At 35.1% G+C, this 17,123-nt stretch overlaps 1 protein-coding gene across 1 annotated transcript in view; it reads right to left on the reverse strand.

Annotated features, from left to right (window-relative positions):
* The window catches only part of ATP9B (ATPase phospholipid transporting 9B (putative)), a 150,929-nt gene that overhangs the window by 32,817 nt on the left and 100,989 nt on the right, over nt 1–17,123 (reverse strand). The window contains exons 12-13 of the mRNA XM_071450698.1: nt 13,381–13,541; nt 5,677–5,819 (exon numbers count right to left, since the gene is read on the reverse strand). Coding sequence (XP_071306799.1) covers nt 5,677–5,819; nt 13,381–13,541 — 304 coding nt within the window. The remainder of the gene's footprint in view (nt 1–5,676; nt 5,820–13,380; nt 13,542–17,123) is intronic.

Raw genomic sequence — 17,123 nt, forward strand, 5'->3', positions numbered from 1 at the left:
GAAAGATTATTTCTTCTGACACCACTAAATCAGTCCAACTCCATATCATGCTTGGTGAGGGAAAGGTAGATGGCTGGAAAATTTCTGTGTTCCGCCCCCTCTTTCTCAGCAAGCAGAGAAGAAAAGCTTCTGCACAGAATTGTATGGATTTTCCTATCTTGCAATCAACAGGATCCAGGGAAGAAGGTTTAGGAAAAACAGGTGAGGAAAAATAATCAACAAAGACATGGAAATAAACATACTGGAAATCCTGATTCAATACTTGCATTTTATACATCTCTAATACAATCCTTTTTATCATCTATGTTAGTAGGAAATATCTATGACAAAAAACCAAAAACAAAAATAAAGAAAAGAAGCAACAATTCCAGTTTGCTCATGCTTCTCAAGACTAGAGTAAGACTTTCAAGAACAGCCATAATAAACCTGATGTGTAGTTAGACAAACAGGGATAGCTGAAGTTATGAAAATACTCTCAAAAAATTCTGAAAAAAACCTCACCTTAACAAAATACACCTTTCTCAGCCATTCTCATGGAAATAATGTTTCATCACGTGTACAAATTAAGATTCACATCTAAATTCTTCTAATTAATGAAATGCCAAAATGGGACAGAAAACAACTTGTTCCATACATTACATGGTGCCAACCAGTCATGTTATAACTTCAGCAGCAGTTCTGTCTTAAATTTTAGTTGAAGACAAATTAGTTTTAGCTGATGACTAATAATCTATGACAGAACAACATGTCTTGTATTTTATGCCCCCAGATGCAAACTCTTCAAATATCTAGAGGCAGATTTTCTAATATAGCCCACTTTTTGAACAACAAAAACAATACAAAACTGAACTTTTTCAGTCGGCTCAAGGTGGTAAGTACTATAGAACAGTGAAGGAACTTTCTATTTTTAATAATATTTTTAAATAGTTATCAATTCCACATTTTCAGGACTTTGCTAATACAAAGAGTTGTTAGATTTAAAAAACAGCTTACTTTAGGAAAGCTTCCATAAAGCACATTAGTCAACATACCATCTATTACTACTGTTATACAATCTTGAACTTAGCTCTGGAATGCAGGTACCACACAAGGAAAATAGCCTGACAAAAAAGTTAGTGTAGAATTGCTGGAGAAAAATTTAGTGTGTTCTTTATTGAAGCCAAGAGCTTTTTTTTCCCCCTTCTTTCCTACAATTGTATCATTAAACACAGAGTAAAGCAGGCAAAGAGGAAATTAATTTCTCAGGAAAAAGTCCTGAAGGCATCATTCCTTGGGTGGCAACAGATGTGATTCACAGAGCAACAGAGATTTTTTGTTGCTGTTTTTTGAGAAGCAGATGCAGATCATTCTGATCCTGTATTACTAGCTGGCAATTTGGACCAATATCAGCAAACTAAAAAGTCCAAAACAAGAAAAAGCAAGAAAATTTGTACAACAGAAAAATTAGTAACTTTGTGAGAAATTAAGAGATAGGTAACCTTTCATATAATTTGAGCACATTGTTTGAGCTATTTGCCTTAACAGATAAAAAGTCAGTTTAAATGTGCACATTTCTATGGAAACTTTAAGGGAGATCAGGCCTAATCAGTCTAATAATTAGACTGCTGACAACAATCTGGAGATACATATTTTTTTCTATGAACCCTGGAAAAAATAAAATCTGGCATATAATATAAGAAGATGAAAAAAACTCATGGTAAGCATACATAGAATATGTCTGCTCATTCAGCTGCTCATTTGTGAGTATGCCATAAACACAACCTACACAACACCTCAAACCAAGGAAGTCCCAGTACAACCCATTAAGAATGAGGACAAAGACCAAGAGAGCTGAGCTAAACCTAATCTTTCCTGGGCAGAGGGTCACAGTAGAGGTAACAGGTAACTTGGGGGCACTGAGTTAGGGAGTCCCACTCCTAAACCATGTTGTGAAGAGCAGTACCTATTTCCTCTGTGCCTTCTGTCTCCCACAAGCACAATACCTGTATATTCAGCAGTGTAAGAGCAACATCATCCTCGCTGGATATTTTCAGTGAATGGGAGTCCAACAGAAAACAAAAGGTAAGGATTCCTTAGTCTGGAATCTTCCAGTAGGATGTCTCCATCAAAGCAATTCATTTCTAGTCTGCTCTACTCACCCTGCAAACCTAGTGGTACTAAAAATCTTAAGAGGCAGAGTATAAATATAGATCCATCTAAGTGAAGGAAGATGTTATTCCATCAATTTTTTTTAATTACTCCTTCTCTCTAGTTGCTTACACTGAAGAGGTAAAGACTCAAAGACTCAAAGTATAACTAAAAAGATTAATTTCCATAAACAATGACTGAAATTCACTTATAGTAATGTTCTAAGAGTACATTACATTAGGCACATTTAACAGAAGTCCATATACACTAACCTCTAATACACAGATTTTCCAAAAAATTCAGGAATCCCATTGCTCTATGCATCTGTTCAACGATTATATCTGTTAAGTAACTCATTTAGTCCAAATACCCACTAAAATGTTAATTACAGAACTCAAATACAAGTACATTCATTAGTAAATAACTACACTTGGAAGACTACATGTCTGCTTTAGCTGAACACATTGGTAGTTATGAATAGCAGGTGGATTTCTAAACCACATCCAAAGAAACAAAAACTCTCATTAAATATTGGCAAATATCTTTTTTTTTTCATCATTAGAATTTTTTGTACCCTGGAGACCATGAGAAACCATGCTCATGCAAACTGCTACCCACCATCATAATGGATGATGTCTTTCTGTCAAAGTTATATGTGATTCAAGTCCAAACAACGTGGCATTATGGGTAATAGATGCTATAATTAAAATGTGAGTCCTAAAAAACCTGTTGTTTTACTGAGTGTTTTTAGTAATGGCTTTGTTCTACATGAAGATAAAAACTCCCTAACAAAGGAATTAATGTATTGCTTTAATAGGCTGCACCCTGAGTTAAGTTTTAAAATTTATGAGTTCTCTGCAGCATTGTTCTTTAAACAATGGCATTGTCAAATGCAACCAGTGAGAAGATTAAAGTTCTCCCAGCAGATTAAGTACAAATTATCTGTCCTCCTGTTTCAGCATCATTTGTTCATTTATCACATAACGTCTAGTATTTCTGGTCAGTGTCAATATGCTCTGCATCCTTGCAGTTAACAGATGTCTTCTCTTGTCGAATGAATTACTTTATGTTTCACGCACTGGTGGCCGCAGATGTGTCACTATAGCAACATCATTAATTTCAGATCTTACCGGAAACATGCACTCCAATCAAACCTAATTATACCACATTGCTTTCTTGTCCCACAATAAGGAAACTATAATGCAATTATTGGGATACTTCATTTTCTATTATACTGTGGCAAATGAGAGAGCCACTGTGATGGACGCTTCTTGTCAAAAAGCTTATTGATGAAGCACAAACCCAATTTACAATCATACAAAGGACTACCTTGCAATTATGTTAGTAATGCAATGCTCCTAAGACTCAACAACTATTCTCAATAATTTCCAGTGAAGCTTGGGCCACAATATAAGACTTTTGCAGACAGTTCTCTGGATTCCCTTTCCTTTTCAGTATTGAAAAAAACTTTGCCTGTTTACATTTAACTAAATCAGCCTTTTAGTTAAATGAAGCCAAGAGCTTTTTTGGTAGCAACCACTTGGGCAGATGGCTACAAAACTGACTTCCTTCTTTATCGTCTGACAGCCAGACCTTAAGTGGGCAGAGGAACAGATTCAACTGGTTTATATGACTAGAAATGAAAATTCAAATGAGAAAGTGCTGAGACCAGCTCTTATAAACTGTATAATCATGCAATGTCAATCATGGATTAAGAGTACAGACTTTGTTCATTATCTAACAGTATTTTTCACATTTATCTAAAATGCATAATGAGAACAAATGTATTCAGGAAAGGAAACTGGAAGCAGCTACCAATATACTTGGGTAAAAAGTACATTGTCGATGTGTTTGCCCAGAATGAAGAACAGTTTAAAATTTGCAGGGCACTTAAGAGTATTAAAACAGAGCAGAGTTTCCCATCTCTGCCAGGCACAGTTAGTGGTGTGAAGCTGGTGACGTCTCCAGGACTCCTGGCTTATTTTCACTTCCAGGAGCTTTCAGCTGACACTCAGGTAAAAATGCATAGGGTGAGACTGCTGACTGCTCCTTTCCAAAACACTTTGAAACTACTGCCCTAGAGTATGGCCTTCACTTTCATTTTTACATCATTATTGTACCGATTCAGACCTTCCACCAGAGCTCAGCAGACCTCAGTCCTCTGAAAAGCCTTTGAGGTTGAACACCAACAATCTGGAATCTCTACCAGCAAAGTTTAAAAGTCTACATTGGTTTTGCTTAGAAAGTAGTGTTTTGTAACTAACTTTAGAATTTACTTTGTAATTTAACTTTACTGCATTATTTTGAAAACAAATTATTTTTGAACATACTTTTTCCAAACATGTAAATTACATACTTCAAGTCTTCAATGTGACAGCACTCAAAGTTACATAAATTATCATGATGAAGGGTGCAATTAAAATCAATAAACAGTTTCAAATAGTATACAAATTATTAGGTAACTGAAATAAGACTTGTTTAACAATCATTCACTTGGTCTGAAGAACTGCCACACTATAATTAGCAATATATTTTCCTTTTACAAAATAGAAGAACATTCAGATGTATATAGGATAACATATGTGCTTATAGAAGAAAAAAGGAAAGCGTGTTTTGAAAAAGTGACGATTTATTATATTTACACTTCATTTCAAATATGCAGTAATGGAAGTGTTAGCATGGGAGGGAGAACTATTTAAAACAGATGGAGATATAAACTGTATATTATGCTTTTGGAGCAGTATAACAGGCCAACCCCTGCCTTCTCCAGCAGCTTTTCATGATTTTGAACTACATTTTACTTAAAACCAGTAAAAGAATTCTTTAAGTTTTTCAAGAAACAATTTTCTCTGTTCAGAAGTAAAGCTGCTTTAAAAATACCTATGTATATCTACCAGAAATTATTTATTCAATCTCAGAAAGAAACAAGAAAGTGTAACACAAGTTATTACTCTTTCACACTCTCCATACTTACCTTCCGATCTTGGTAAGGGTTGGGGGTTCCAGTACACCAGATGAGGTACAGTAACTGGTTGCAGTTATGAAGCTGAAATCATTCAGCAGCTGCAGAACTGGTCTTGGCAACATAAAGAGCAAGTAACTTCACTGGGACAACAGATATCATTTTGGAGGCTGATCTCGTGACTTGTTTTGGAAATTACTTGCTCTCAAAAGCCATTCTTACTTATTATCATACAATATTGCAGTAGCAATGAAGTGCAAAAAAACCCAGCATCCTGAGTGCTATTCCAGAGTCTTTTCAGAGGAAGACATATGGTACTCTTACTCATGCTGTACAGTATCCTCTTGCTATAGAAGAGCTGTTCCCACTGGAATAAATCACAGTACTACCAAATATTGACTTTAACATCTAATTACTGACCTACCCATGCCTATAGGTACTTGTAAAAGTACTCAAGCAAATGTGTAAAATTTTACTGAGAAACAAAAATCAGTAGTCTAAATCTACTCTTACATTAGCATATTCATAGAATTAAATTTAGAAATTTTATAAAAGTTATCAGATTTCAGAATGGTAAGCTGATATACCTGTTTTATCTGTTAGTAAATAAACTAATCGTCCCAACTCTTCTGGTATGGTGCTAGTTCGAACAACTGTTCCAGGAATATTGTCATCTTTCATAATCATCCACCCATAGGCTGCCTTTCCCATGTCCAAGTTGACACGTAAACTGCAAAGGAAATTTATACCATAATCAGTGTGAATATTAGGCAAAATGAAAATGATAACCATAAAAATAACAACAGAAGCTCTTTTTTGTATATCTGAAAAAAGAAAGATCTTAAACCTATGTGCACCAAAATTTTGGAAGACTGCTTTTTTAATGTGTTTGTAGAGTACATATCACAGGCTTCATCCCAGACTTTTAGAAGATATGGCTATATCAACAAATGCAGTATCATGCATTCTGCATGAGACAGATTCCAACACTTTGTGAAGACTCTTGACATAATTACATTACTGATCTTATACAGAAGGATAACGTATAGCAAGAATAGATTCAGCAAGAACAGATTCAAGTCAGTTTTTATCTACTAAAAAAACCACAAACACCATATAGGTTCTCTTTATGATGTGAAATTACAAATATTTTTGTACCTTTTCAAGTCACTGGCGGGTTTTTTTTTTGTTTTTTAAAAAACAACCAACAACATTATTTCTTTAATATAGTAGAACTATATTTGTCAACTGCTCTTTCCCAAAAAATCAATGATATTTTTGTCCTTCCCAAATTGTAGCTAGAGAGGGTCCATTGTAAAAGGAGAAAAATGCAAAGCAGCAAAATGCACCCTTGTGATACCATGTTGGCATGAAGTAATCTTTGGGTTGCTCACTAACAGAAAATATGCAATTTGCAGCAAGTTTTACTGATTACATATAGAAGTCCAAAATCAAAAATATGTTTTTCCAGTTCACTCTGTGCATTAATTTTTTAATATTTCCATGTCTTCATCATATAAGAACTAAAATGGACCTTGTATTCCTATGTTACAATAAAAAAGTCTTCACTCATTTAATCACATTATTATTCCCCATAATAAAATGTTCCAAAATAAAACTCTATCCACCTTGTTCTAAACCATTAAAATGCTACTTTCCTCTGGCTATTCACCATGTTTCTGTTTCCATGTCAGAGGAGCAGTGACTAAGAAAAAGGCATATGTTGATTTCTCTTGACTCTGCTCGAACAGAAATACTGAAAAGACAGGTATGACAGTAGCTATATGAACTACTGAGGTCACTTGGTCTGTTCAGCCTGTAGAAGGGGAGACTGAGGGGAGACCTCATCGTAGTCTATAACTTGCTTCTAAGGGAAAGAGGAGGGGCAAATGCTGATCTCTTCTCTGTGATGACCAGTGAAAGGATCTGAGGGAATGGCCTGATTTGTGTAAGGGGATGTTTAAATATTAGAAATATATTGAATGTTAGAAAAAGGCTCTTCAGCCAAAGGATGGTTGGGCACTGGCACAGGCTCCCCAAGGAAGATGTCACAGCACCAAACCTGACAGAGTTCAAGGTGTGTTTGGACAATGCTCTCAGGTACACGGTGTGACTCTTGAGGATGGTCCTGTGGAGGGCCAGGAGTTGGACCCGATGATCATTATGAGTCCCTTCCAGTTCAGCATATCCTGTGATTCTGCAAACTATTTGTAGCTAAGTTGCTATCACAAGAGTCCCAAGTTAAGCAACAGGTTAACAGGAATGTAATTCTTAGAACTGTTCAAAGGTACCTATCAAGGTATCAATGCACTTCAGACATTTTTGTAACAGTCCTGACATCATCCTGACTTAACTGCATAACAAAAAGAGCAGCTACCAGGAATTTTCATCTGTCCTCTTGGAATCACAGCAACAGACTGTGGATTACCTGAGGTAACAGTGGAGGGAACATTGAGTCACAATCTGCACTATCCCATAAAGAAGAGATGCATATAATTAGAATTATGAGAGCATCTGAAATTTTGACGCACACTGAAAAAAAGTTTATTCTACGTCCCCTACCTCCTGAATTTGTACAGAAGACAAAATATGTTGCCACAGAAAAGAAACATATGCTTTAGGCACAAGATTTACTATTTAGGATGGTATTTTATGCTTTAACTACATCTTATTTTCCCACCAAAATCGGCATCATCTGAAAATTATCCTTCTCTGTGGTAATATACCCCAATTGGTCCTGTAATATTTTCCCTAATTTCATCTGTCTTCAGACATGCAAATACATATAACAAAAGGACAGACAACAGAAGGAGGACTCTACAGATTCTTTTTACTGAAAATGCTACAGTATAGCGAGACAAATACTGGAAGTAACTTGCCTCACACTGGTTAACTACAGTTCTACCCTATCTTACTCATTCCAGAGCCAGTAGTGGGCAAACTGCATTCTTATTATGCTTGTCTGTTAACATTCAGAGTGACTATAAAGACCAAAGCAACACACTTCACATTGAAACCAAAGGAACAGCAAAAGCTTTACTCCTCTTGGGTATACAAACCTGCTAGTTAGCCAGTCAAGAACAAAGGATGCAGTCTAACTTGACAAGAGATACACGAGCACACTTAAGTTAATTTAAAAACAGATGGACATTTGCTCTAGCCACTAGCAAGTGGATTAACTGAATGATGAAAGCTCCTCACCACCCCACTTCAAAGAGGCATTCAGGCTATCTACCAAGACAGAGATTCTGAGATGGACACTCTATTTAAGCACTTCAGTCTCAGGTACATGGCACATAGAGAGAGACGTCTACAGATCTCTACCAATGGAGATCTGCAGCTGCTCAGATAGGAAAAACTGTGCTTTGGTAAGATAAAATCAGAAAAGCCTCCCAAAGCTGAAGTGCAGCAGGCATCTTTACTTGCACCTTTTATAAGCATGTTTATCACCTTGTTTTGATGTTCTAAACACTCCATGCATTTAACTATAATATACTTGAATATAATTTAAAGGCAAGGAAAAAAGAAAAGAAAACAAGACTCTAACTTCTCTTATGGATTTCTCCTGACTGCTCAACATTTCAAAGTATTATGGCATTTTAGGAATTACTCTAGCTTTCCAGCATGCACTGCTAAGTAGAACAGAATGCACCCCCTTTATGCTGATGGACCTAATAGCTGGCACTGCTGGTCTATAGAGAAATAATCTCTCCCCAATGACTAGGACAGTCCAAGACAGCTTTCTAGCACACAGAAAAATATTGGGTATATGCTTGAATTGTTAAGATGAATAAAGAATTAAATGGGAATAAAAATGAGTGCCATAGATTAATTTTTTAGTATTAATTCTAAAATTTGCACACTGTATCCTTTTCTGACTGCCTTCATTTAATGCTTTTTGTCTTAGAGGAAATCTTTATATTTGAAATCATTGTAGCCTATTGCTTAGCACATTATGGAAACTGATGCAATAGTAAAAATGCTGATGGCCTATTAATAGTGAGTTTGCTTTTGAAACTAGAAACCTCTCCAACAGAGCTTCACAGGAATGGATAAAAATACTTCACTGAAAAGTCCAAGAATTTTTACATAATAAAACAAGGAGACACTAAGCTTACTCAAAATAAAGCTACTTTCAGTGCCTGATAATATTAGCTATAATTTCTCATAATTTCTTTGCAGACTTTAGGAAACCTCATTATATAAGCAAAACATTTTAAATTCACCATTTTTCAAATCCTTCTCAATTTAATCCAAATTAACAAACTTCAAACACATCAGTTATTCATGAAAACACACAGAACAGCATCCAACGTAGCATTAGCAACTGTTGCATTAGTAACACTAATTTTTAGCAAACCAATTAACATGCAATATTTAGGCAGAGTATGTTAACACAGGAATTTGAAGGCTGTTGCAGAGAATGAGCATATTTAGCAAGCACAATAATACGTTTCTGGTCTCTCCACCTCAACACTAGTTATCCTAAAGCAGGAAATCCTAAGGCAATTTTTATCCAGCTTGGGGATTTATTCCATTAAGAGCCAGGGTTTCTCTTCAATTCAGCCTCAGGACAACATTTCAGAATCCACACTGCTTTTAACTACATGTTAAAAATGAATAGTTCTGCTCTTATTCCCTCAAAAACAACACCAGTGTTTTAGATTAAACATTCCTATTTACAGGATTTCTAAATTTCTTTTTTTTTAACAAATTGTAATGATGTAAGGTCCCCTTCTAAAGGTGTCTGATTTGGGGTTTTTTTGTCAAAAGGACAAATTTGCCAATAAGCAAAGGCCTTCACTGAGAAAGTTTGACAAATACATTTAGAAACTCCAGTAACATGCTACCATTCATGACTTGGTGAAAAGCAATCAAGACCTAATGAAGGTAGCAAGGACAATTTTGTGAACAAAGCGATATTGTGTCGATAAAATTCAAGTATGATTTTGACTAAAAGTCAGATGGTAGGTTTTTTCCTAACTTCCTGAGCTTTCTGTATATCCCTGCTTTCTTGAAGCAGCCATAAGCTATAACTGATATATGCATTATTCAAAATGTAGGAAAAAAATGGCATAGTTTTAAAAATATTGGTCAAAAAACAACCAAAAATATTTTCAATTCAATATGCCTGGAAAGTTAAATCTTCACAGAAACTGATTTTTTGGAGCCTAGTAACTGGTATTAATTGTCATTAAACAGATAAAAATAGAACAAAACAGAAGTTACTTCATTTAAGCACAATATCATATAAAGATCTAAGCAAATAAAAATCAGCCTATAGGTCATCCTTTAATTTCCCCATCTCTCATATTTTACTTGACAAGGAAAATGGAATATGCTATGCGACAACTACACCAGGTGATACAGTCTAGTTGGCTAGAGTCAGCTAGAAAAATGCCTAAAAATGCTAGGGAACATGGAAAAACTCAGATAATGGATGAAGATAATCATAGTGAGATTTACTTTGTTTTGAACAGTCTGTCAAGGACTTGCTTTATATCCTCTTTCCCTGATAAATCTTAAGAAATTAAAATAGCTTGACTTTTTAGGGCAGCAGATTGCCTATGGAGGCTCCCTGGGCTATGGTTTCTGCATATGGAAAAAGAAAACATCAATGACAAACACTTTCAAGGGCCAAAAGTTTCTGCGGGTGTGGGGCTGTTCAAAACATTTTGTGCATAATGAGTCTAACTTACAAACAGTTTAGAGATGGACTGAGCTTTTGATATCTGTTTATTACTACTTTTTCTCCATTTTTCTTGATTCCTTGTACACCACAGAATGTGTGCAATGTTGGAGGCTGATTTTTTGAAGGTGAGTGTTGGGTAAGTGTTGCTTATAGGGGTGGTTTTTATTTTGCAGTGCTGTTGGGTATTTTTTACAGTTGTTTTATGTTTATACTTCTATAGTCTTATATACCCCACAGTAATACCCTGCACAAAGTAAAGCAACACTGATCTAGACGAGTATTTAGGATGCAGCTGAAACAAAAGGAACCAGCTTCTTTCTGAAGCATCTGAAAAGTTCCTCTTCCTATTAATGATAGGAGAGGCTGCACAGAGATCAGTTAAACTCTACTTACTGTATCATCATCTTCCTGATGATCTTCACCAAACATGTCTAGCCATGAAAAACTGTTTTTATTGCATACCTGGAATTTCCCTTGCTCTGCAAACCAAAAGCCAAACAGAACTGCAAAAAAGTTCCACCATTAGAAACTTCCTGAATTCTCTAAAACTATCAAGCAACACATTTCATGTGTGCCTGAGTCCAGATATGCTTTGCCTCTACCAGTGAATCCTAATCTCTGACATTTCATTTACATCTTTAAGTTCATTATTTCCCCCACATATATATTTTAAAAATATTGGGAGGGTACAACACCTGGTGCTTCGATGTCATTTGCTTTGTAATTTTCATCTTTGAGAATTTACACTCAAAACAGAGCCTAAAAATTAAGTCATTCCCATGCTTAACATACAGAAGAGAGGAAGGGAAGTGTAGTCAAGTTTAAACACCAGCATGATTGAGTTGTTCATCTTGCTGACAGTGTGGGAAGCAACCCTGTATTTATGAAGATTCGGGTTGAAGAAGATTTGGTAGAGAAACAGATAAATCTCTAGGGAGGAAAGCATTCTGTGAAAAATTCCTGTCTGATGAACTAAACCAACCTTATTCTCTAATACTTTTAGTTTTTATATTATCTCTCACAAACAATTGTAAATTGGATTAGATGCATACTAGAAGTTATTTTTGGAGAAAAGCTATTCCACAAGTCCACTATAGAACTCTCACATTGAAAATGAGCTGCTCAGTTAAAATGTTTTTTTAATGGCATATGTTGAACTTTCAATATAGAATAAAATTTATTTACAACACCTAGATGGCCTTAATCCTCTTGCATCCAGTAACAAAGACATTAAAATGGTTAAAAGTTATCCTTTAGTTAGAAGTGATCCCCTTTTTTCCCCTCCCCTGGAAGTTTTAAAGTACATGTCTGGTAAAACGTAGACTTAACCATTTGAATGGAGGCCTTTTTGCCTCTTCACATGGATAAATTTCTTAATATGCAGTAACTGTGTGTGTATGGGGAGGGGGGGGTGAGGGCAATATGATTGAACAGCATCATTCAAGCAGTAAAGGAGTTATGACCGTGACAGTGTTTAGAAAGATATTCCAAAATTGTGGTTCCAGCAGATTTGCCAGAACCTTCTCCTTCAACTTCCCACAGAATCAGTTTCTCTTGCAACATAAAAGTACTCTTGAAATAAAGTCCTAAGTTATAAAATGTTAAGACAGAGGATCCCATTGGTCAAATATGATACAATTTCCTTCACACAGACATGTACTTTAAAAATGTGATCACAGTAATGTGTAAGTAATGTAAACTTAGATTAAAAGGCCTATTGAAATCCTCCTGTTATTTTTCTTTTCTTTACTATGTGAACTTGAATATTGTGTGCATGTCTGAGGGGACAGGTCTTAAATCTAGCTACAGTTATATGCTGCTAACTCTGGCTGATCACTGGGCTTACTGAATGATGTATCTCAAACTGAACAGTTGTAAAGAGGATCTAAAATTAACAATTACCTTAATCTAAACACTGGGTATTTTAACAGGAGACAGTATGTCCATTTTGCAAAGGCAATACCCATGCAAAGAAAATAATTCAGTTCAGAGGCAGTGTTCTCACTTCTGTGTCCACAGAAGACTTGATTACACACATGGATATTATTTCGTGTTCCAGTTTATCTGCAATTTGAATATACAGTACTCATGCTTAATGAATTAATTAATTCAGGGCAAGTCTCTACTTGGTTACACGTTAAAACTCCTCTCATTGTAAAAGAGCACTTACATTATTCAGCCATCCAATTTAAATTAATCATTATTGGGGCAAAATGTCTATATTTTTACCAGAGAAATGGAACATTTTTAGTATTTAAGGCATTAAAAATAAAATTCCATAACGTGTCTAGCAGTTCATTCATCTGCATGCTTCCTGAAACCACCTTCTCATATACCTTGTATCCTTATTAATACATTTATGCTAGCAAAGGATTAGATATCCTGATTACTCCAGCAAGATGAACATTATACAGAAAAAATACAACAGTATTGTTTTCTGTACAGTGATCCTTCAAGAATCAGCAGATTTGTTGGCACCTTCTCCTACAGCTTCCTGATAAGATCAATTTCCTTTGCAATGAGAAGCAAGTATAAATTTCAAGAAAGCCACATACAGTAAATTTAAGCAACTGTATTTTGCTTTCATTCTCCTACATACCTGATTGGGATGATATAGGAAAACAGGAGGAGGAACCGGAAAAGGTTGCGATACCACGGGCCTACAAATCCTTGCAAAGTGACCATAACAACTGATAGTGCAACTAAAGCCAAAAACAGGGCTTTGGTCAGTTGATTCAGCTCCAGGTCCAGCAAGCCAACCTGGAGGAAGAAAAAGAAATCAAGTTAGTCAGGAGTTTTTCTTAATTTATGCTTCTGCAATGCAAACAGATAGCATTATTTGCTTTGGTTATTCCTACCTATTAAAAATCCATGCACTTGCAACTATTAACTGAACTTTGATAATTGCATTGATTGTTATTCCAATGCTTGCACACAAAAGATGTTCCCTGGTTTTGTGGCAATAACAATTCCTAGAACCAATATGAACTGCACCAGCCAAGTCTTTTGAATACCTTCAAATCTGACACATCCCTTCTCCATTCCTTGTTCTAGGACAGGAACACAGAAGGGCAAGGAGAAAACATAATTACAGATGAACAAATGAGCAGGGAAAATTTTCTTCTGTCATGCTTGCAGCAAAAATACTGGCACAGGGTATTACCCATTGACTGCTAGAAGATCAAATACCTGTTAGATTCAAGAACCAACAGGCACATGAGACAGAGCCTGTGACTTCTTCTTCATGTGACAAGTGCACTGCAACTTGTCACTATGCTCTCATCCCACTCTGTAAATCTGAACCAATGCCACAAAAACGATTTTTAATTGTATAAAGCTTTCACTTATCCAATATAATAATAAAAACAACAATCAAGTGGAATATCCATTTTCAAACCAATATAGTGAAACAGGGCTTCAACTGCACATGAATAGAAAGGTATTTGATTTAGAAACATTTTAAGTAAAACATTAGGAGAAGCTATCCTTCACCCGCTGTTTCTCATGAAAGAAATATATTTAAGCTATGTAACTAAGACTCTCGCCATTTCAATAACGTATGATGTAAGCTAAGGTATTTTTACTCCACTTTTTGGGATGGTCTAGTAGTCAGTAAAATATGTGGGAAAATCATGTCAGGAAGAGTTTCCTAGGCCCCATCACAGATGCCCCTTTTATCTCCAAGTCTTGCCAGTAAGAGCAGTAAAACATAACACTTCCTTAGATAACAAACAGGCTGCAAAAAAAGCACTTTAAATATAGTTCTTAAAAATTCCAGCAATCTTGCTTACACATGGGCTGTCCCCTTTCTAGAGAAGCAGGCAGCTGAAGACCACAGCGGCTGATTTATCAGCTGCATTTAAAAAGCAGCACAACGAGGACAAATATCTTGCAATTTCCGCTGCTTCAACTACTACATAGTTTATGCTTGAATTATTGAGAAAAATAGGTTTTTGGATTAAAATGAAGAAAAATGAAGCCAGGGAAGTAGAGCATGTTTCAAAGCCCAGATCTTTTTGCGTTGACAAAGGCAGCCTAAGTTTCAGGCCTCGCTGAGGATCAGATGAAGTCATTATTCATTCAGTCAGGGAAAAAAGACTCAATTACCTCAACCTAAAGATGCTATCAATGAATGCAAAGTGCATATTTTACTCTATTCATCCAAATCCCATTAAAAAGTGAAAGGAATGATTTAATCTGGCCTTCTAGAGTTGGTCTTTTTTTGTAATAAAATAAAGAATCACTGTCTTGCAATATGCATAACTACTACCTCACACTTTTTTTTCCCCTGCATCATGGTAGTGAAAGCCTATCTCTCCCCTCTCTATCCCCCATAAAAAACCCCACCCCAGAAGAGAAATGAATAAAGAGCTTCTTTGGAAAGAATGCCACTTTTAGGACAGAAACATTAAATTTAGTCCACTGCACACTGATATGTAGCTAACTCAAAGCATCAATACCTTTCTAATTGATGAAGACAGATGTGAATTTAAGTTTGGGACCCAAAAAAGTGTGTTTGGAGAGGTATTATGACAAAAAAAAAGTCGATGCTGAAAAACTTCTCACACTATAAATCTTTTGCTCAAGAACACTTGATTTGCCACTAATAATGCCATTCTTTTAAATATAGATCATACTATTGGCCATAGTAAATGTTAATGTTTTTCTTTACTATATTAAGTGAAGGCAATTGCAAAATTTTACTTAAGAAGGCACACAAAGAAAGTAAGTTTTAATAGAAATGCATTCTCCATTTCTCAAAAACTAGTTACTCCAATGTACTAAAGGATACTTAATTAGTTTAATTTTGTGCCTTTCCACTTAAACAATTTCTGCAGTCAACTAATGAAACACTGTTGAACTATCCAGATAAATTTCATGTAGAAATTCACTAATATTCTCTAAAATTCATCTGAATATTGGAAAAGTGTATAGACTTCATTTTGACTAGACTGTGATTTTACCAAAGCATTTGTAAAATATGCAGTCTTACAAATGCTATTCCTTTTCTTTGGAAAATAGTAACTAGAATAACTCTGAAAATATTAGAAATAGATGAATTAAGAATTGCAGAAATTTTCCATGTTTATTGCTATTTCCTATATTAGTTATACAAATTTTCTTCTACTTGTCATAATATTTGTTCTATTTGAAACAACTTAACAAAATTAAACACACCACTGGAAATTTTTATCTCCAAGGGAAAATTTGTACATAATGTCTAAGAAAACCACAATAGTTTTGGAAAAGGGCTGCTCTACGATAATGAAAATGAACACAATAATTGCCTGTATAATTTAAAATGCTACTAATGGCAACAGCCACAAATCCATTTAGCTCCTCTTTAATTTATGCACAGAGTTTTAAAGAGCTAATGGTTCAATAAAGTAATGGCTCATACCATCAATTGTCTACTTGCGTGGTAAAAAGCTGACAAGTTTTTAAAATACTTCATATTTGAATGAGGCAATGATTCAAAGTCTACACTTTACATTCTGGGCCACAAGGTATAATTCATTATCTTATGAGAAAAATCTTAATTTAATTAAAAAGCTGAAAACAACAAGAACTTTTCTGGTTACTGAAATACAATCTGAACAACAATATTGCTGTTCCTGCCCTAGATGCTTAACTTTTAGGAAAGGTTATCTTCTGAAGCTATTATTGTAGCAATAGAACAATTCTTTTAGCACTATGAAATGTATATTACTTTGAAAATGAGAACTTTTAAAATGCTAGAATACTGAAATGCAAAATTTGATAATTAAATGTTATAAAATGGCAAAGATTTCTCAAAATAGTCTAGTGCAGCCATTTTTTATTCAGTTACAGTTTAAAGTGCATTAGAAATAATTACTCATGAATAGCCTTTAAATGTCCTACTTTAATACTATTGAAGTATTAAGGCACAGTCTTAGGACAGACTTCCCCCTGCAACCAAATTCCTCCACAAAGGTAATTATATTTCAGTAATCAGCCTGGTTCTGCACTGCCAAACACTACATTGACTACAATGAAATTTCATGGTATGCATGTTTGAGAGGGACTTGGGTTTTAATTTGTGCTGTAAACATAAAAATTTTCTTTCCTATTCTTAATACATGCTCTGAAATTAATTTATTAAGCCTTGAATACTAGTATATTATATATGTTTCCATTAGTTGTAGCATACACTTAGAGGTAAAACGTATGTAACAGTAAATACCTCAAGAGACTAAAATTCAAGTAATACATCTTTCAGCTTCAGGGTAACAAAAACAAGGTTTGCCTAACAAAAATTATTAGTAGCATTCCATCATTTATAAAAAATTATATATATTTTACTGTACAGTCAGCTGCATT

The sequence above is a fragment of the Agelaius tricolor genome, unplaced genomic scaffold, assembly GCF_023055355.1.
Source record: "Agelaius tricolor isolate 1412-34295 unplaced genomic scaffold, bAgeTri1.0.p SCAF_2, whole genome shotgun sequence".
Classification (NCBI taxonomy): domain Eukaryota; kingdom Metazoa; phylum Chordata; class Aves; order Passeriformes; family Icteridae; genus Agelaius; species Agelaius tricolor.